Genomic DNA, 22,224 nt, shown 5'->3' with positions numbered 1-22,224 from the left:
GAAGGATCTTGGGGTCCAAGTCCATAGTTCCCTGAAATTGGCAACATAAGTAGAGAGGGTGGTGAAGAGGGCTTGTGGTAAACTTGCTTTCATCGATAGGGGCATTGAGTGTAAGAGTCTGGAAGTCATGTTACACTCTATAGGGCTTTGTTTCGGCCACAGAAGGAGTATTGTGTGCAGTTCTGGTCATGCCATTACAGAATGAATGTGGGGCCTTTGGAGAAGGTGCAGCAGCGGTTTATCAGAATGCTGTGGGGAGGAACTGCAGATGCTTGTTTAAACCGAAGATAGACACATAACAGCTGGATATCTCAGCGGGTCAGGCAGCGTCTATAAAGAAGGGTCTTGATTCCCCCCAGATACAGGTTGACCCACTGAGTTACTCCAGCTTTTTGCGTCTTTACCAGAATGCTGCCTGGAATAGAGCGTATCAGCTTTGAGGAGAGATGGACACATTTGGGTTGTTTTCTCTGTAGCCTCGGAAGTTGCGGAGAGACCTGATAGCACTTCTAACATTATGAGAGGTATTGACGAAGCAGGCTGTCAGAACCTTTTGCCAGGGTACAAATGATAAGGACTAGATGGCATAGCTTTAAGGTGAGAGGCACAAAGTTTAAAGGAGATGTGTGGGACATGGTTTTATACAGAGAATGGTGGTAAGTGTTGGTCTGCCCGAGCTTTGTTGACCTCCCAGCAGAGGTCAGTGCTGAGGGACGCACTGGACATGGGGGGGGAGGGGGGGGGTCAGGGTGTGGTGGAGACACCCCTCAAAATAAAGGAAGGGATTCCACAGCAGTGGGCCACAAGGGTGGCAAGGGTGAGGGTGTAAATTGTGTAATTTGTGTAAACAGTAGTGAATGTATGTATAGCCTCCGAGAATGTTGGATGGAGTCTTGTAAGGGTCATGTATTGGACATATTTATTTCTCGAATAAAGTATATTTTGGGGAAAAAAAGGGATGGTGGGAATTAAGAGGCTTTTAGCTAGATACTAGACCAAGTGGGACCCGTTGGGTCCCGCCTCCTCAATGCGTGGTTGCGGGGGGAGGGGGGAGGGGGGGGGATGACCTGCGACGTCACACACACTACGCTAACCACTCCCCCCACTCCCCCACACACACACACACACTAACCACCCCCCCACACACAATTAACCACCCCCCTTGATATTATATTAATATTATTGATATATACATAGATAGTAAGGTATGGAGACATATGGATGGCGTGCAGGCTGAAGGGATTAGTCCTGCAAGGACATTGTGAGGCATAAGGCTTGTTGAGTGCTGTACTGTTCTATGTAGAATATCTTTCAAGGCAGTTTTGGTGACCTTATTCCATGTTTTTTTTTAACTTTAGGTTTTATATTGAGAACATATCATTTCTAAAGGACATTACCACTGTGGAATTATTCTTTTTGAATGCAAAATCCAGCATTTACAAGGTAAGACTTTTACGCATGATTTATTGTCAACGTACATTTACAATAAGTTGTTATTAAATAGGAATTATTGTTATTATTTCCATAGTGAATCTGTACCACCGTAGGAGAAAATTGAAGAATATATTTCTTGAATCAAATATAGTTATTGAAGTTGAAAACATGTCAACCTACATTGCATAAGTGAGGTCATGAATTACATTTGGTATTATCAAAACGCATTAACACCTATGGTTGATAGCATTGTAAAGGCAAAACGTTTTGTTTGTGTACATGGAAATATTAGGTCTTGTGAATTGTTGTTGCCGTAAGTTTTCATCTCGTAATCTTTGCTGACGCCATAATTTAGGGATTTCAGAATCATCAGTAACACCGTAAATTTAATGGTATTTCTATCACCTTTAAAGTTGCAGGGAAATTATTATGGATTCAGTTGTAGTTTTTTTTTGTTTTAGGGATACGGCGTGGAAACAGGCCCTTCGGTCCGCACTGTCCACCGATCCCCGCACATTAACACTACCCTACACACACTTGGGACAATTCTACATTTATACCAAGCCAATTAACCTACAAACCTGTTACGTCTTTGGAGTGTGGGAGGAAACCGAAGATCTCGGAGAAAATCCATGCAGTTCACGGGGGAACCCCACACAAACTCCACACAAACTCCACACAGACAGTACCCATAGTCAGGATCGAACCCGGGTCTCTGGCGCTGTAAAGCAGTAGCTCTACCGCTGCGCCACCGTTATTTTCCAAATTACTTGCTTTCTTCAGAAATTTTCCCATATATCCACCGATTTAGGGGATTTAAACAATAATTCTTAAGTGTTGTAAACGGATCCTTACTACAAGGCTAAGTCCAGAGGGCAAGTGGAAATAGCTGGTACTTTAGTCAAAGACAATTCCGGAAATAGGCAGATTCTGAACTATGACAACTTATTGAACTGAAATAACTGCTCAAGGCGTAGAACGTTTGATGGCATAATGAAGAACAAGCTAGTCATAAATTCATACAACATGGAAACAGGCTCTTTGGCCCAACTTGCCCAAGCCGACCAAGGTGCCCCATGTACACTTGTCTCACCTGCCAACGTTTAGCCCATATCCCACCAAACCCTTTCTATGCACGTACCTGTCCAAATTGCTTTTAAATATTAAAATATACCAAACCTGCCTCATCTACCTCCTTTGGCAGCTCGTTCCATGTACTCATCACCATAAGAGTACAAAATGTTGCCAATCTCAGATTCCTATTAAATGTTTTCCCTTCTCACCTTAAACCTATGTCTCCTTGTTCTTGATTCCCTTATTTCAGGGAGCGCGCATTTACCCAATCTACTTCACGATTTTATACACCTCTTAAAGATCACCCCTCGTCCTCCTGCACTCCAAGGAATAAAGTCCGAGTCCTCCCAAACTCTGTAGCGTTCAGGCACTCAAATCCTGGCAACATCCTCGTGAATCTTCTCTGCACTCTTTCCAACTTTACTTGGCGATTTTGTTTTTTTAATTCCCAGTTTTAAATAACAGGTGTGTACGTTAGGCCAGTGAAGTGGCAGCAAGGTGGCGCAGCGGTAGAGTTGCTACCTCACAGCGCCAGGGTCCCCGGTTTGATCCTGGCTACAGATGCAGGCTGTACAGAGTTTGTACCTTCTCCCCGTGACCGCATGGGTTTAGCCCGATGAGCCCTAGTTTCCACCCACACTCCAAAGACGTACAGGTATTGCAGGTTAATTTGGCTTCGGTAAAAAATTGTCTCTCCTCTGTAGGATAGTGTGCGGGGATCACTGGTCAGCGCGGACTCGGTGGGCCGAAGGGCCTGTTTACGCGCTGCATCTCTAATCTAAAGTAAAAACTAAACGAGGTAATGGCTGGCTGCAAAATATTCCATTTAAACATTTTCAAAATTATAAACACATTTCTGTATTGTACGAACATGGACCATGTCAATTACGATGCTGCTAATGGCTTGTTGAACCTGAAGTGTAATTGGCAAAAGCAGTAAAAATTGTGGTTGTCCATGAAGTGATGATAAGTCTAGATCTCTCAACAAAATGAGATGCTCAGCACAATATGTCACAGAATACAAGGGCCATTTATAGTCTTCATCTTCCCATCAATAAAGTCATTATTTCCAGCTACATCAATTTCTGAGCTATAAGCAGAAGCTGATTTCAGTGCAGGATTTGGAAAGCCTGCTTATTACAAATTGCTCTTTGCTGTCATTTGTCATTTCGGAGTCAAAGGGGCATCGTTCCACAAAGCTAATATTTCAGCAGCCCCGCGGTTATGGGAATGGAAAAACAAATTTCATTTACAGGAGAAAAATTCAAAACAATTTTGACGGTTCGGTGTGTATTTATTAAAATTGTAGAGTTGCTGCAGTCATTTGCTGTGGATGGGGAAGTGAAAAATATTTGTACTTAAAATTCATCTCCTCCACATCCCCGACACCACTCCATTTCCAATGTCTAATGGGGTGGCAATCATAATAAACAGGATTTATTCACATGCATGAGCTTACGATTTGCATATATAAAATTCTCCTTGTGAATCATAAGAATAACCTGCTTATTAAAAATAATTCAGAAGAAATTTTGCAGAATATTGGTTCATTTTCCAGAGCAACTCCATATAGATTCATATGTTGATGCATAATTTAGCTATTCATCTCTACTTCGCCTGTAATCATTTTTGACATTTTTCATATCCAATGGAGCTCATTCTAAATAATGATTTTAAATGATTCAATTCCTGAAATTGTAAATAATATCAAGGTAGAAGATTGTGACTGTTCAGCTCCGAAAACCAGTGTTGTTTCTGCAACGTATCACATCTTACAGGTAGACTTTAGCGAAACAGTGCAGAAACAGGCTCTTCAGCCCCCCGAGTCCGAGCTGACCAGCGATCACCCTGAACACTAGCACTATCCTACACAACTAGGGACAATTTACAATTTTTACAGAAGCCAATTAACCTACAAACCTGTCTGTATTTGGAATGTGGGAGGAAACGGGAGCACCCGGAGAGAACCAACGCGGTCACGTGGAGAATGTACAAACACCGTACAGACAACACCCATAGTCAGGATCGAACCCGGGTCTCTGGCACTGTGAGGCAGCAGCTCTACCGCTGCGCCACCGTGCTGCCCCAAGCAAACAATTAATTTTTCAGAATAGTACCGAATATGACTCACCATCCTCATGCTAATAGTAAAATGCAAAGTACGCCATCATTTCTAATCATCAAAACATGGTCCAGAATGTCGCCATTAATATATATATCAATTACCCTCATGTTAAAGAAACAGCAGCAACAGTACCAGACTCACTCAATAAAGTGTAACTTTGCTTAATTATTGCTCTCAATTTATTTTTTGCATCTCCGATTTTCTGGCTGGAGAAGTATCTTTGTATGAATTTTTCTCATCACCAAAACAACCACAACAGTAAGAGTTAGAAACAAGGAACTGCAGGTGCTGGTTAATACAAAAAAGGATTCAATGTACTGGAGTAAAACAATAGGTCAGGTAGTACCTCTGGAGAACATGGACAGATGATTTTTCAGATCGGGTATCTTCTTCCAAAGGCCCCAACATGAAGCATGTTCTCCAGAGATGCTGCCTGAGTCGCTGAGTTACTCCAGCACTTTGCGTCTGCCTTTGGTATAAACCAACGTCCGCAGTTATATCATTGTACAGAATTGATCTTGTTCTTCTCATTGTTGGACGAAGATTGTGACGGGCAAGGAACTGTGTGGACCTGCAAGAACTGGACTAAAAATCAGTTCAAGAATGGAATTAAACAGGGTGGTGATAGTTAAATATGCACTTGAATTCTGCACTTAAATATGCAAACTACAATATCTGTTAAGAAAGCAAGTCCATACTCCATTTGCAGAAATCCATTGCAGATGATTAGAGTTTATTGTGTGTGGTTTTATGGTGCTACAAGCCTCTTGTTCGAGAGCACTGTGCTTTTTATTGGTATTACACTTTGTTTTCATGACTCACTTCAGACTTTGACTCAAATATATTTGCTCAGCTCCACCCTAATTACAAATCATTAACAAACCACACTGAGTAACCTGTTCCCCTGACTGTACCGAGTTCAGAAGGCACACCTCTTTCCTTGTGCGATTTAAATTGCAACTTGTTTCAGTCGCTTTGAGCAGCTGCCAATATGTCATCTGCATGACTTTCAACCTAAACCATTGCTAGTTTAGTGGTTTGAAGTTTCAAGCCTGCAGTTGTTACAGAGCTCAGTGGCAGTTTGTATTGGCAGAAGAAAGATGATGTCGCTTCTGGTCGTTTTTTTGTCAAGAAAAGGGCTTTTTATTTCCCTCTGGGATTCCCAGGGATCTGTTCAATGAAAGAAGAACGTTTGCTATTAGGCTGTTGGTGTTCTGAGGCTGCTTTGTTTTTCCGACAGTGATTTAAACAACCGTTAGTCTTAAGCAGCAGTAAAAGCTAACAGCATGACTGCACTCCAGATCTAAAAATACTTCAACCCATGGGCTCCTCCCAAAGTCTGCACATTCAAAAATCAATAAAGTTCCCTCACTTCGTTTTTAGTTTAGTTTAGTTTAGAGGTACAGTGCGGGGAAAGGCTCTTCAACCAACCGAGTCTGCGCCGACCAGCAATCCCCGTACACTAGCGCCATCCTACACACTGGGGACAATTTGCGATTTTTTTTACCGGTCAATTAGCCTACAAACCTGCACGTCTTCAGAGTGTGGGAGGAAACCGGAGCACCCGGGGATAACCCACGTGGTCACAGGGAGAACGTACAGAATCCATACAGACAGCATCCATAGTGTGGATCGAACCGGGATCTCTGGCGCTGTAAGGTTGCGAATCTACCGCTGCGCCACCGTTCCGCCGGACTCCATCAAGAAGACTTCTTCTCGACTTCTTCACGAATTTTGATCACTAATAATATCAGGATACAATAGTATAAAAAACTAGAGGTAAAGAGATACGGTTTTCACCGTGTTCTTTTCCAAAATAAAACCGAATAGTAAAATTGAGCCCATTCAATGGAAAAATGAGGAGGGGATTGAAAAATTTAAACAGGGAGGTGAAAAATTAGCAGCAAGGGAAATGGTAACTTAAAATCCTACAAGTCCTTCCTGCAAATGGAATATGGGCTTGCTTTCTTTACAGATATTGTATTTTGCATATTGACGTAGAATTTCAGTGCATATTTAACACTATCACCATCCTGTTACATTCTTACACCGATTTTTAGTCGTGTGGAAAACATGATTCACTTTTACTCCCACAGGTTTTTTGTACTCCCAGGGTTTTTAGGTTTCTCCGGGACTGGAAAGCTTAGATAGCAGTTCTTGCTGTCTGTTCCCTTTCATGGTCCCAGTTTAAGCTCGTAAATCCATGCCTGCTCCGCCTCCAGTCGGGAGAGCTGGCCGGAGACATCTCCGTGAACACCATGAATGATACAGCCGCTGACCTCTTGCGAAGTAATCAGGATGTGTGCAAACAGACCCTTCTCTTGAAGAAGGGCCTCGACCTGAAACGTCATCCATTCCTTCTTTCCAGAGATGCTGCCTGTCCCGCTGGGTTACCCCAGCATTGTGTGTCTATCTTCTCCCTCTTTCTCTCCTCCACAAACTAGACGATACTGACACCATCGGCCCTGCTTTGTCTGGCCTTTTCTTGCTTCCAGTTCCCTCCCCCCTAGTTTCAGTCTGAAGAAGGGTCCCGATCCGAAACATCACCCATCCTTATTTCTCCGGAGATGCTGGCTGACCCACTGAGTTACTCCGACACTTTGTGTCTATCTTCGATATAAAGTAGCATCTGCAGTTCCTTTCTACACACTGATAGAGTATGATTCCTTCTCTTTCGTTCTCTCATAGTCATACAGCATGGAAACAGTCTTTCAGCCCAACTTGCCCACGCCAACCAACATGTCCCATCTACACCTGCCTGCATTTGGCCCATATTCCTCTAAACCTGTCCTATCCATGTACATAGAAACATAGAAACATAGAAATTAGGTGCAGGAGTAGGCCATTCGGCCCTTCGAGCCTGCACCGCCATTCAATATGATCATGGCTGATCATCCAACTCAGTATCCCGTACCTGCCTTCTCTCCATACCCCCTGATCCCCTTAGCCACAAGGGCCACATCTAACTCCCTCTTAAATATAGCCAATGAAGTGGCCTCAACTACCCTCTGTGGCAGAGAGTTCCAGAGATTCACCACTCTCTGCGTGAAAAGAGTGGTGAACCTATCCAGTACCTGCCTCAACTACTTCTTCTGGCAGCTTGTTCAATATACCTACTACCATCTGTGTAAAAAAACATTGCCCCTCAGGTTCCTATTAAACTGTTCCTCCTCACCTTAAAACTATGTCCTCTGGTTCTTGATTCCCCTACTCTGGGTAAACGACTGTGCATTTATTCTACCTAACCCTCTCATGATCTTATACATTCCCTCCTACATAATCCTGATAGAGACAACTACCAATGGGCTAATGTAAACCTATTCTGTAATGGCTGGGTTTTGAATTCAGCCAACCAGCAAAGAAAAACCATCCTGCCATTTTAGACTTCACTTCAGACTTCAGAGATACAGCGTGGAAATGGGCCCTTCGGCCCTCCGAGTCTGCCCTTTACAGTTTACAGAGGCCAATTAAACTGCAATCCCATGTGTCCTTGGAGCTGCTGTGCCAGAGACCTGGGTTCGATCCTGGCCTCGGGTGCTGCCTGTGTGGAGTTTGCACGTTCTCCCTATGAGAACGGGTTTCCTTCTGGTGCTCCAGTTTCCTCCGACATCCCAAAAACGGGCAGATTTGTAGTTTATTTAGGCCTCTGTGAAATTTCCCCTAGCATGTAGGGAGTGGATGTGAATGTGGGATAACATAGAACTAGTGTGAACGGGTGATCGATGGTCGACGTGGACTCGGTGGGCCAAGGAGCTTGTTCCCACGCTGCATCTCTGAACTAAAATAAACACGGTTTAATACTCCCAACCAATTATCTATGTGCTCGATAGCATTTTTGCAATCAATTTGTTGACTGTATTGGTGAAGTAATCATAGTGAACATCCCTTCCTACACTTGAGGGCACTTTCCTTCATGTTGTCTGATAACAATACTTTAGTCATTTGTTGAGCTGGTGTCTCAAAAATGGGTCTCCATCATCAGTGCAAGTATGCTTCCCATTGTCTCAAACTTCATGTCCTCTACTTTACATTAGCCCATTGCAAATCCCTTCCTTTACCACGACTGCTGACCCAGGGACCAACCCTGGTTAGAAGTAGAGCATTGGAACATGCTGGGAGTAACACGTATAACTTTAGCAAAGTACTTATTATTTATTTACTGTCCTTAAGCAAATAGTTAAAGGGGTGTTGGCACAGAATCCAATCAGTTAATGTGCAGCAGAACGCAAGGTGCTGGGGTAGCCCTGCGGGTCACTGGAGGACATTGATAGGTGACATTTCGGTTCGGGACTTCTTCAGGTGTACATGGATCCAGAGACATTTTGAGTCGGGATGCTTCTTCAGGAGGACTTGGATTGGAGATGCTTTTGATCGGGACCCTTCCTCAGTTGGTGCACAGTGGTGGAAGGACCCACACTTGTGGCACTTTCCCGCGGAACATTGTCAATGGCTGTGGTCACCTTCAATGGTTGTGGTCATCTTTCATCGTAGAGTGTCGGAAGGAACTGCAGATGCTGGCTTGCCATTTGCACACCTTGCCCTGCCATATCTCTGTGTGTCCCTCTCCCCTGACTCTCAGTCTGAAGAAGGGTCTCGACCCAAAACGTCACCTATTCCTATCCAGAGATGCTGCCTGTGCCACTGAGCTGAGTTACCCGAGCATTCTGTGTCTACTTTCAGCTGGACCTGAGAGGAGAAGAAGGGTCTTGACCAGTAACATCACCCATTCCTTCTCTCCAGAGATGCTGCCTGTCCCGCTGAGTTACTCCAGCTCTTTGTGCCTATCTCCTGGACCTGAGAGTGCAGCTGTTTGCAGCTCGCAGTTGTGGCCAGCACTTTGCTCTGGGTTGCCAGTGAGCTTTGGGAAGATGCGAGGAAGTCTTTCACCATGATGGCTGTCCAGCTGCGTTTGGCTCCTGGCCTGTTGTCCACGGGTCCATCATCATGGCAGGGGCCGAGGTGCAGGCAGCCTTGCTCAAGCTAAAACAGGTCAGCCTGGCCAAGGCGAGATACCCTAACATTACACTGTGCTTCTGATACTGCACAATAGAGGCAATCGTTCAACCCATTCACAACGATAGAACAAACAATAGAAAGTCACATCACAATCAGTTTGTTTATTCCAATGTTCCCACAGTCTGCATGGACAAGCCCGGGCCTGACGTACCAGTCTTGGATCTGCTCTAACTCCTGCCTTCCACTGTGGGAGAAATGGCCCCCACATTGATGGTCAAAGACACTGGAGTAACTCAGTGGGTCAGGCAGCATCTCTGGAGGACAAGGTTGGGTGCCATTTCAGTCTGAAGAAGGGTCCCGAACCAAAATGTCACCTATCCATATTCTCCACGAATGCTGCCTAACGCATTGAGATACCTCAGCACTTTCTTTCTTTGTGAACCAACATCTGCAGTTTCTTGTTTCAACCAAGTCTTGAGGCAGCATTTGATATTTGTCTCTCTCTGTCTCTCAGAACAGCCTTTATTTGCAGCCATTAGGACAAAGCTCGACAAGGGCGCTGGTATTCTTTACAGACCTTCAATGTTAATGCAATCTCCGCAAGGACGTCTGGGCATAAGGCCTCGTTGGGGCAGCACAGTGGCGCAGCTGGTGTAGAGCTGCTGTATTGCAGCGCCAGAGACCCCGGTTCGATCCTGACCTCGGGTGCTGCTTGCGTGACATTGGCACGTTTTCCCTGTGACCCCGTGGGTTTCCTCCAGGTGCTCCGGTTTCCTCCCACATCCCAGAGACTTGCAGGTTTGCAGGTTAATTGACCCTCTGTAAATTGCTCCGTGTGTGCAGGGAGTGGATGGGAAAGTGAGATATCGAGGAAGTAATGTGAATGGGTGATCGATGGTTGGCGTGGACGGTGGGCCAAAGGGCTTGTTGCCCTCGTTGCATCTGTCCCAGGCGCGGTGTGCGTTGGGACTGAGACTCCAACTGCACAGGGAGGATCAAACAGGAAGAGCCTCTCTCATTGCCAACCAAGCAATGCTTGTTGGTGAGCTCTGCTCATGTGGCATTCTGCCAAATGGTTTTTGACAGTCTACATGGGGAACCATCATGCACGATATCCTGGAACATTGCCTGCAGGCTGACACTATTTCCTCAGATCCTATTATTAAAAATTCATTTATAGGGCAGCACGGTGGCACAGCGGGAGAGTTGCTGCCTTACAGCACCAGGGACCTGGGTTCGATCCTGACTACAGATGCTGTCTGTACAGAGTTTGTACATTCTCCCCGTGACTTGCGTGGGTTTTCTCCGGGTGGTCCGATTTCTGCCCACACTCCAAAGACATACAGGTTAATTGGCTTGGTGCAATTGTAAAATTGTCCCCAGTGTGTATAGGATAGTGTTAGTGTGCACGGATCGCTGGTCGGTCCGGACTCAGAGGGCGGTGGAGGCAGGTTCTCTGGATGCTTTCAAGAGAGAGCTTTCAAGAGAGAGCTAGATAGGGCTCGTAAAAATAGCGGAGTTAAGGGATATGGAGAGGAGGCAGGAACGGGGTACTGATTGGGGATGATCAGCAATGATCATATTGAATGACGGTGCTGGCTCGAAAGGCCGAATGCCCTACTCCTGCACCTTATTGTCTATTGACTCGGTGGGACGAAGGGCTTGTTTCCACGATGTATCTCTAAACTAAACTAAACTAAACTAAATTACAATTCAACCAAGCTGCCACCAAATCTCCCAAAAATATTTTGGATAAAGAAACAAAAGCAAATCAAAGCCTCCCCCTGTCCATTTCTGTGTAAGAGCTGTAGTCTTCCAACTTGTCCCTGCATTTATCCCTTCATTTCCCCTTTTGCAACCAAGCCTTTTACCCACTGCTGAGCTCCTTTATCAAAATCTCTCTGCTTCTCTCGACAAGCACTTAAAACCCTCCTCAAACTTTGACGACCTATTTAATTTGAACAAACTCCTTAGGCTCAATGTAAATTTGTTGAATCATTTCCCTTTGTGTGAATTGCTTTATGATGTTTTCCGTTGTGCAGTTACTGTACAAATGCCCTGTCTTCTTATGCACAGAGAAGATAACAAGCATGACCAGAATGATGTAATTGTATGTGGTTAAATAAGGTAATAGGATAATCTGTGTGGCAAGGTTATGTTATATTCCTGTGATTGTGGACAATTACCATGGCAATGGGAATAATATTATGTCCGGTCCAACCTTCAGTTAACATCCAAATAGAAGCACTTAGTAGCAAGTGGCTATAGAAGGCTTCCAGCCTTTCTGTCCTTATCCCTCCGAATATGCTGTCTCATCCGCTGAGTTATTTTAGTTTAGAGAATACAGCGCGGCAACAGGCCCTTCGGCCCACCGAGGCCACATCGAACAGCGATCCCTGCACATTATCACTACCCTCAACACATCAGAGACAATTAACATTTTATACCAAGCCAATTAACCTACGAACCTGTACGTCTATTGGAGCGTGGGAGGAAACAGAAGATCTCAGTGAAAACCCATGGGGTCACGGGGAGAACGAACAAATTCCATACAGACAGCACCCGTAGTCGGGATCGAACCCGGGTCTCTGGCGCTGTGAGGCAGCAACTCCACCACTACACCACTGTGCCGCCCAAAAATACCGAGCTTTTTGTTCACTTTCTATGTGTCTATGTGCTCATAGAATTCATTCTAGAATGTATGTCCGTGTGACCTCTTCAGATACTGCTTGATGACCTGTAAGTTAAATTAACAAAGAGCCTTATTAAACAAAACAGGGGGATGGAGCAGGTGTGTGTGTGTGTGTGTGTGTGTGTGTGTGTGTGTGTGTGTGTGTGTGTGTGTGTGTGTGTGTGTGTGTGTGTGTGTGTGTGTGTGTGTGTGTGTGTGTGTGTGTGTGTGTGTGTGTGTGTGTGTGTGTGTGTGTGTGTGTGTGTGTGTGTGTGTGTGCATCAGACAAGCCATTGCTTTCTGCCAGTTTAATAGCTGCAAAGTATCGATTTCAAGAATCTCTATTCTCTGATCTCAGTCGTTACTAAATAAGTGGATACTTCCTGCTATTGTGATACTATTAGCTTGTTAAATCCCTCAAATTACACTCTCATGGGGTATTTCATCCAAATGGTCAACTTTGGCTTGTGAACCGACGTAAGCATATAATCATGTGGTAGACACAAGGAACTGCAGATGTTGGTTTTCAAAAAAAGGCACAAAGTGGTGAATTCAGTGAAAACATAGAAACATATAAAAATAGGACCATTCGTAGAGAAATATGATCATGGCTGATCATCCAACTCAGTATGTGGATAGCCACAAGGGCCACATCTAACTCCCTCTTATATATAACCAATGAACTGGCCTCAACTACCCTCTGTGGCAGAGAGTTCTAGAAATTCACCACTCTCTGTGTGAAAAAAGTTCTTCTCATCTCGGTTTTAAAGGATTTCCCACTTATCCTTAAGCTGTGACCCCTTGTCTTGGACTTCCCCAACATCGGGAACAATCTTCCTGCATCTAGCCTGTCCAACCCCCTAAGAATTTTGTAAGTTTCTATAAGATCCCCTCTCAATCTTCTAAATTCTAGAGAGTATAAACCAAGATCAGGCAGCATTCCCGCAGAACATGGATACACTATGTTTTAAATCGGGACCATTTTTCAAACTGATGTAATCATGTTATTTCGTTTAGTTTAGTTTCGAGATACAGCGCGGAAACAGGCCCTTCGGCCCACTAAGTCGGCACCGACCAGCGATCCCCGCACATTAACTCTATTCTACACGCACTAGAGATAATTTCCTATTTCACCAAGCCAATTAACCTACAAGTCGGCACGTCTTTGGACTTAGCGAGTATTTAGTTATGGGATAGCAACATGGATCCTGCTCCAATCTGCTTTTGGGATGGGAATAGGACATTTTGGTCAGTTTTTCCCCCATCCTACTGATCAGAGACTGCAGCCAGTTATAGTATCTTGTCCACTTACTTTAAAGACCACACATTCAACTCAGATTGTGAATCGAATCTATAACCTGATTAGAACTCGATATTCACTGATAACTCACAGGAGAGGTTTTTACTGTAATCACAATGTAACTATTCAGTAATAAGGTCGCTTTTCAACAGTACTTAATGCCCATTAATTAAACAATGTATTTCAATTTGAAGATTTTTTTTTAGCATTCTTTATTCTTAGAATTTATATTTAAACTGCTTTCCTGGTGCAGTTGAGCTCATACCAAGTACAAGAGCCTGCTAAGATAGACACTCAGAAAGCTGGAGTAACTCAGTGGGTCAGGCAGCATCTCTGGAGAAAAGGAATAGGGGCCATTTTTGGTCGAGACCCTTCTTCCATGCCTACTCCTGCACGAGACCAAGCTAGATCTATTAATAACAGTCTTCCCAAAAGGATCAAACCTCAGTGGAGGTTCTAAACGAGAATTGGCACGGACTGACCCTCCACGTGGTGGGGAGACTTGGACATCCATGCAGTTTCCTCCCCCATGTCCCAAAGACGTGCGGATTTGTAGGTTAATTGGCCTTTGGTGAAGTGCCCCAAGTGTGCAGAGAAGGGATGCGGAAATGGGATAACACAATTATTGTGAACGGGTTATCGACGTTCAGAAGACAGACACAAAAAGCTGGAGTAACTCAGCGGGGCGGGCAGTATCTCTGGAGAAAAAGAATGGGTGACGTTTCGGTTTGAGACCTTTCTTCAGACGCAATCTGAAATCAGTCTGAACAAGGATCTCGACCCGAAACATCACCTATTTCTTTTCTCCAGAGATGCTGACTGACCCGCTGAGTTACTCCAGCTTATTGTGTTTATCTTCGGTCTAAACCAGCCTCCGTAGTTCCTTCCAACACAAAGATTGTGGATATCTGGGATTTACAGACTGATGTATTCAGAAGGGAGAATGTATCAATGGGCTTGTGTAGGAAGGAACTGCCACTGCCGGTTATACGCTGAAGATGGACGCAAAATGCTGAACTAACTCAGCGGGACTTTTGTTTTGTTTTAATTAATTTTATTGTCATGTGTACTAAACTAAATTGGAGTTTAGTTTAGTTAGCGGGCGGACAAAACATGATTACAATCGAGCCATTTACAGTGTATAGATACTTATTGAGCAGCGGTAGAGTTGCTGCCTTACCGCGTTTGCAGCACCGGAGACCCTAAACGTCGCCCATTCCTTCTCTCCAGAGATGCTGCCTCACCTGCTGAGTTACTCAAACGTTTAGTGTAGCGGCTTCTTACACCAGATCCAGAACATATTTAATTTCAACGAGTAAAGAGTAAAGAGAAGTTTTTTGAAGTTATTATGCTTCGTTATTTTAGTTTTGTTTATTATTATCGCATAAGGCACTGATCTCACACATTTCTTCCAGAAATTCCGCTTCTCGAACTCCTGCCACTAGAATCCTCCTTAAAACTAATCTTTTTAACCCAGCTATTACTCACTTGCCTCATTCCTTTCTGAAATGGCTGTTCGCCAAAGTCTGATTGATAACGTTGCATTGAAGTGGTCTTGAATGCCTCATTAAATTGAGGAACACAACATAAATATAATTATTGTTTGTCTTTTCATTTTAAGCTTATATTTATATCGCCTCCTCAATAGTGCTAGATCATAAAGTCTGTCCGCAACCAACACCTTTAATAAATGTTCAAAAGAAACTGCTAACACAATCATAAATGAACATGATATTTTACACAAAGAATTATTTTGCTCATAGATTTATGATTTGAAAAATCCTGAGCATGGGAATTTTATCAGTAACTGCTGGCTTGTAATGAACCAATGCAACAGATAATGAAGTGTTATTTTAAAAAACGTGCGGGCTGCATTCCTGAACAGACCTATCAATCCTGCAGCACTGTTTAATAATAAATTGAATTTCCATTCCTTTTGATAAAAGTGTAAATTAAATTGTTTTAGATGTGCTGGGGTCCATTACACAGTGTGTCTCGCTGTTCTACGAATAGTTTCCACTTTTTCAAAAGGACTGATATTTAAACATTTCAAACAGCTTCGTATTCCTCTGTTACCACCTCCCCCACAGCAAACAATGGACCATTGTGGGCTCCTTGCCCATCAGTCCCGGCTCTGATTTGTCCTGTACCTCTAGTTTCCCCTCACCCCTGACACTCAGTCTGAAGAAGGGCTTCGACCCGAAACGTCACCTATTCCTTTTCTCCAGAGATGCTGCCTGACCCGCTGAGTTACTCCAGCACTTTGTGTCTATCTCCGCTGTAAACCAGCATTTGCAGTTCCTTACTTATTCCTTACACATACTTGTAATATGTCAAGTTCTTTTTTTAATTCCTTCCATCAAAACCTTCAACATGCAGGTTTAAATGATAGAGGGTATGGCCTGAGGGTATGGCCACGTCATAAGTAATAGGAGCAGAATTAGGCCATTTGGCCCATCAAGTCTACTCCCCCATTCAATCATGGCTGATCTATCTCTCCCTCCTAACCCCAAATATACCCTGTGTTAGGGAATATGCTCTGCTGTAAAATACAATAAACGTCCCTGTTTCAGTTTAGCTTACAGTCACGTGTACCGAGGTACAGTGAAAAGCTTTTGTTGCGAACTAACCAGACAACAGCCCATGGCTAATATCCTGGGCTCTGGGGCTGGGAATGTCCCAGATTTTCCCCAATGTATGCGTAAAGTTAGAAAAAAGTTTTTTTTTGTACTTATCAAAGCTCTTCATGTTGTACACTTTCAAAGTAAAACGGGGTTATTTGCATCTTGCGGTTGACATTGATATCTAAAGGAATATCAACTAACTTCATATTCTGCATGAATGTAGGTTGCTCTTTGATTGATTTTTATTTTATCCTGTAAAACCTGTTTTATCTCCTGGTTCACCATGAAACTTTGCTCTAGGGTATTCAATAACCCTCACACATACATTTATTTATACATTTAGTTCAGTTTCAGGATACAGCATGGAAACAGGCCCTTCGGCCCACTGAGTCTGTGCCGACCAGCGATTCCCCACATACTAACACTATTCTACACACATTAGGGACAATTTACAACGTATAATTTTACCAAGCCGATTAACCTACAAACCTGTAAGACTTTCGAGTGTGGGAGAAAACTGGAGAAAGCCCACGCAGGTCACAGGGAGAATGTACAAACCACACACAGACGGCACCCGTGGTCAGGATTGAACCTGGGTCTCTGGCGCTGTGAGGCAGTAACTCTACTGCTGCAGCACCGTCCCACTCTGTAAACTTTTCCAACCATCTGCTTATCAAAACCCCCCTCACCTGTGTCCACCTATTACCTGCCACATTTTGTCCTGCCTCACCTCTCTTCCAGCTTTCTCCTTCCCCCCCCCTTACCCCCACCCCCCCCCATTCCCCCAACCTTCAGTTTGAAGAAGGGTCCCGACCCAAAATATCACCTATCCATGTTCTCCCAAGTTACTGCATGACCATATAACCATATAATAACCATAAAACCATATAACAATTACAGCACGGAAACAGGCCATCTCGACCCTTCTAGTCCGTGCCGAACACATAATCTCCCCTAGTCCCATATACCTGCGCTCAGACCATAACCCTCCATTCCCTTCCCATCCATATACTATCCAATTTATTTTTAAATGATAAAAACGAACCTGCCTCCACCACCTTCACTGAAAGCTCATTCCACACAGCTACCACTCTCTGAGTAAAGAAGTTCCCCCTCATGTTACCCCTAAACTTCAGTCCCTTAATTCTCAAGTCATGTCCCCTTGTTTGAATCTTCCCTACTCTCAGTGGGAAAAGCTTTTAACCCACTGAGTTACTCCAGCACTTTGTGTCCATTTCCGGTGAATTGTCCAAAACAAGTTCTCTCCCCACGGACTCTCAGTCTGAAGAAGGGTCTCGACCGGAAACATCACCCATTCCTTTTCTCCAGAGATGCTGCCCGAACGGCTGAGTTACGCCAGCATTTTGTGTCTATCTTCTGTCCAAAGTAAATATTGATTGAGTGCTGAAGAATTACTGTAAATTGGATCATCACGTTTCTAGTGTGGTTTTGTGTTACTGTAAGGCTGATGAAAATGTAAAGCAGAAACTAATACGTGCAGGCAATTGTGTGAATATAAGGTTTTGTGATTAGACGAGCTGACTAAAGCAAAACTGCTTTATTATCACTTGTGAACATGCTGAGTAATCAGCCATGCTGTTGGTTCTTATCTGATTACAATCGTTTCACTTCCATTACTTGATTTGGACTTCATTCTACGCCTTAATCATTGCACTGGGATGAACTCCCAAATAATCGACCAGAACCTAACATACAGCACAAAATGTTGGAGGAACTCAGCAGGTCAGGCAGCATCTGGGGAGAGGTGACGCTCAAAGACTCATGCCTTTCAGCCCATCACTTCTACTCAACAGAACACTGGAAGAACTTGGAGTAACTCAGCGGGACAGGCAGCATCTCTGGAGAGTAGGAATGGGGGTCGTTTTGGGTCTGAGGAAAAAGTGACTCGACACGAAATGTCACCCATTCCTTCTCTCCAGAGATGCTGCCTGTCCCGCTGAGTTACTCCAAGTTCTTCCAGTGTTCTGTTGTACGAAGATACAATGAATAATGCCAGCTTGTAGTCACAGTAAAATAATTAAATAACTTAAAAGTGATTTTTTTTAATTTTAAATTGGTTACTTGCTCTTGAATGAAAGCTTAGTTTAGTTTAGTTTTGCGATACAGAGTGAAAGATGCACAATACGTTCAAGCTGACCATCAATCACCTGTTCACGTTATTTCTATGTTATTGCACTTTCACCACTACTCCCTGCACACCAAGGTCAATTTTAGAGGCCAATTAACCTACGAACAACACATCTTTGGCACGTGGGATGGAACCAGAGCACCCGGAGAAAACTCACACGATCATAAGGAGAACATGCAAACTCCACACAGACAGCACCCGAGGTCAGGATTGAACCAGGGTCTGTGCCATCGTGCGGCAGTAGCTCTACCAGCTGGGCCATTGTGCCGCCCTGCCATTGCACTGTGCCACTCGATAGGGTGCTCCACTGTGCCACCCTAGAGCTCTGTTTAACACAACCTCATCATTCCACATTGACTTTCAGAAAAATATTTGCAATATTACAGCAGTCTTTTTGTTTGACTCTGTTGGCTTCAAAAGGAATTGCTGATGAAATAACTGGTGTTTGGGAGTTGCTACATTGACCAGCACGAGAGTGGAATGAAAATTTAACTCCCTCGCAGTTCAAACAATCCTCCCAGTCTGGTTCCCTTGATCAGGTTCGCAACTCAATGTATTTCAACAAACGTCAGACTAAAATTAAAATCACGGCATGATGAATTGTACTCATAATCCCCGCTGACATGGGGATGCACGGTTGCGTTGAAAAATCAATTGAATTCAAGTCTTCAGAGCTTCGACTGAATCTGCACTGTCTGTTTCTTTCATGCTGGGCCTCCACACTCCAGGGCAACCTCTGATGTGCTTTGCAAGGTCTGAAGTATTCAACTTGCTCATCTTTCTGCATATGTGAATTTAGATTTGAGTCTTTTACTTTAGACTTTGGTATTACGGCTTGGAAACAGGTTCTCCGGCCCACCGAGTCTGTGCCGACCAGTGATCACCCCGTACACCAGCCTTATCCTACACATTAGGGACTGTTTACAATTTATGGTAGACAATTAGACTACAAACCAGCACGTCTTTGGAGTGCGAGAGGAAACCGGAGCACCCGGAGAAACCCCACGCAGGTCACAGGGAGAACGTACAAACTCCGTACAGACAGCATCTGGGGTCAGGATCGAACGCAGGTTTCTGGCGCTGTGAGGCAGCAACTCTACCACTGTGATGCCCCTTATCAGCAAAGTATATAATGATAGAAACAAAGGGAAATAATTTTCAGAAAATTACGTTTTCAGAACAAAGGAACTATTATTTATAGAATATTATTTATACCTGGAATGTTTCATATAACTTCTTAATTTTTTCTAAATATCTGCCAACGATAACCAAATTGCCGCAGTAAATTTAAGATCAGTGTTGTTTTTAGAATGTTGAACATTCTTTTGTTACAGAATAAATGCTTAATTTCCTCGTGGTTGAAATTGAGTTATTCAGTTTAGTTTAGTTTAGTTTAGAGACACAGCATGGAAGCAGGCCCTTCTGCCCATCGAGTCCGTACCGTTCATCATTCACCCATTAAACGCTCGATCTATGATATCCCACTTTCTCATTCACTTCCTGCACACTCGGGCCAATTTACAGAAGCCAATTAACCTACAAACCCGTACATGTTTGGGATGTGCTAGGAAACCCGTGTACCCAGAGGAAGATTACAGGGAGAACGTGCAAACTCAACACAGACAGCACTGGAGGTCGGGATTGAACCTGGTCTCTGGCACCATGAGGCAGCGGCTCCACCAGATGCACCACTCTAGCTGCCCAACTAACTTCAAGTGGTGTACGGGGATTGCTGGTCGGCATGGACTCAGTGGGCCGAAGGGCCTGTTTCCGGGCTGTGTCTCTAAACTAAACTAAAGCTAATATTGACAAACCATCTCAACCACCATGAGTTGTAATGTTGGCAGATATGTAGCATTAATAAATGTTTTAAAATATCAGAAGTTGTACAATAGAAATCCAAGGTGTAAATTACTATAAATAATCAGTCTATCATTGTTGGGTTTTTAAAGCAGTAGCTGAAGGAGTCTTTTTTTCTTTTGCAACTGCCGGCTTCCTTAATTGGGAATGGCTCTAGAAAAATAATACTGGGTTTGTGGCGTTAACAACAGGCAATTAAAACAAAATTAATATAAAAGACGCAATCCTACTGCTCGAGGGCCACTTAAAATGTGATCATGCTGGGCAGATTGCAGCTGCATTTTCCACTTGTAGTCCGATCTTATATTCTGTCAAAGCTTGATATAATAGATTGGCCGTCACATCTGGCATTGCATTTAACCTCGATTAGCAGAAAGTAGAAATAAATTGGGGTGAGCCTTTATGTTTTCTATTTGCTTACATTAAAAAGTATGTTATTTTCATTGTGCGTAAAAGCATCCACAGCTGAGAAGCTATGATGTTTAGGGGCTGCACGGTGGCGCAGTGGCAGAGTTACATAGAAACTTCGAGCCTGCACCGCCATTCAATATGATCATGGCTGATCATCCAACTCAATATCCCGTACCTGCCTTCTCTCCATACCCCCTGATCCCCTTAGCCACAAGGGCCACATCTAACTCCTTCTTAAATATAGCCAATGAACTGGCCTCAACTACCCTCTGTGGCAGAGAGTTCCAGAGATTCACCACTCTCTGCGTGAAAAAAGTTCTTCTCATCTCGGTTTTAAAGGATTTCCCCTTTATCCTTAAGCTGTGATCCCTTGTCCTGGACTTCCCCAACATCAGGAACAATCTTCCTGCATCTAGCCTGTCCAACCCCTTAAGAATTTTGTAAGTTTCTATAAGATCTCCCCTCAATCTTCTAAATTCTAGCGAGTACAAGTCGAGTCTATCCAGTCTTTCTTCATATTCAGTTGCTGCCTTACAGAGCCAGAGAGCCAGGTTCGATCCTGACTATGGGCGCTGTCTGTACGAGGTTTGTATGCTCTCCCCTGTGTTTTCTCTGAGAGCTCTGTTTTCATCCCACACTCCAAAGGAGTACAGGTTTGTTGGCTAATTGGCTTCAGTAAAATTATAAATTGTCACTAGTGTATGTGGGATAGTGCTAGTGTGCGGGAATTACTGGTCATCATGGACTCAGTGGGCTGAAGGGCCCGTTTCCACGCTGTATTCATAAAATGTCTTGAAATGTCATAAATGGATAGACTGGACAGAATATGTATGAAACTGAGGCATTATGTCGGGAATATAACTCTTAATATTAAAGAAATACATTCACCCTTAAACATTTTTTAATAACCAATTCAAAATAACAGAGTTAGACACAAAGTGCTGGAGTAACTCAGCAGGTCAGGCAGTATCTCTGGAGATAATGGATAGATAATGTTTCTGGTCGAGACCCTTCTTTAAACCCTGCTGAGTCTGAAAAATGGTCCAGATCCAGATTATCACCAATCCATGTTCCCCAGTCTTTGTGTAAAAGAGTAATCCCTCAGATTCAAGTTCAAGTGAGTTTATTGTCATGTGTCCCTGTATAGGACAATGAAATTATTGCTTTGCTAAAGCACACAGAACATAGTAGATATTTACTACAAAACAGATAAATGTGTCCATATACCATGATATAAATATATACGCACATGAATAAATAAACTGATAAAGTGCAAATAACAGAAAGTGGTTATTAATAATCAGAGTTTTGTCGGAGCCAGATTCCTATTAAATCTTTCCCCCCTCACCTTAAACCTATGTCCTCTGATTCTCAATTCCCCTACTCTTACTCCAAGCAAGTAAAGTGCCTGTCCCACGATGCGAGTTCACCCAAGAGTTCTCCCGAGTTTTAAAAAAAATCAAACCCGTGGTATGTACGTAGCGGGTACATAGGACCTCGTGGATGTCCCGTAGCGGCTCGTAATGCTAACGGCAGGTATTCGGGAAACGCGGTAACTCGTGAAGTTTTTTCAACACTGTTTCCTGGGAGTTACCGCGTTTCCCGAGTACCTGCCATTCG

At 43.7% G+C, this 22,224-nt stretch overlaps 1 protein-coding gene and 1 long non-coding RNA gene across 4 annotated transcripts in view; one reads left to right on the top strand and one right to left on the bottom strand.

Annotated features, from left to right (window-relative positions):
• The window catches only part of LOC129704514 (FERM domain-containing protein 4B-like), a 265,972-nt gene that overhangs the window by 154,979 nt on the left and 88,769 nt on the right, over window positions 1-22,224 (top strand). For all 3 annotated transcript variants that reach the window (XM_055647656.1, XM_055647657.1, XM_055647655.1), the window contains exon 5: window positions 1,359-1,443. In XM_055647656.1, the coding sequence (XP_055503631.1) occupies window positions 1,359-1,443 (85 nt within the window). The remainder of the gene's footprint in view (window positions 1-1,358; window positions 1,444-22,224) is intronic.
• Window positions 1,840-7,673, bottom strand: LOC129704515 (uncharacterized). Its single transcript, XR_008724737.1, has 2 exons — window positions 6,161-7,673; window positions 1,840-2,015 (listed from the first exon to the last, which is right to left on the bottom strand). It is a non-coding gene; the product is annotated as an uncharacterized LOC129704515 (long non-coding RNA).

This window comes from Leucoraja erinacea, chromosome 16 (genome assembly GCF_028641065.1).
Source record: "Leucoraja erinacea ecotype New England chromosome 16, Leri_hhj_1, whole genome shotgun sequence".
In the NCBI taxonomy this organism is placed as follows: Eukaryota; Metazoa; Chordata; class Chondrichthyes; order Rajiformes; family Rajidae; genus Leucoraja; species Leucoraja erinaceus.
Note: the sequence above shows the minus strand (reverse complement) of the source record. Positions and strands in the feature narration are given on the sequence as shown.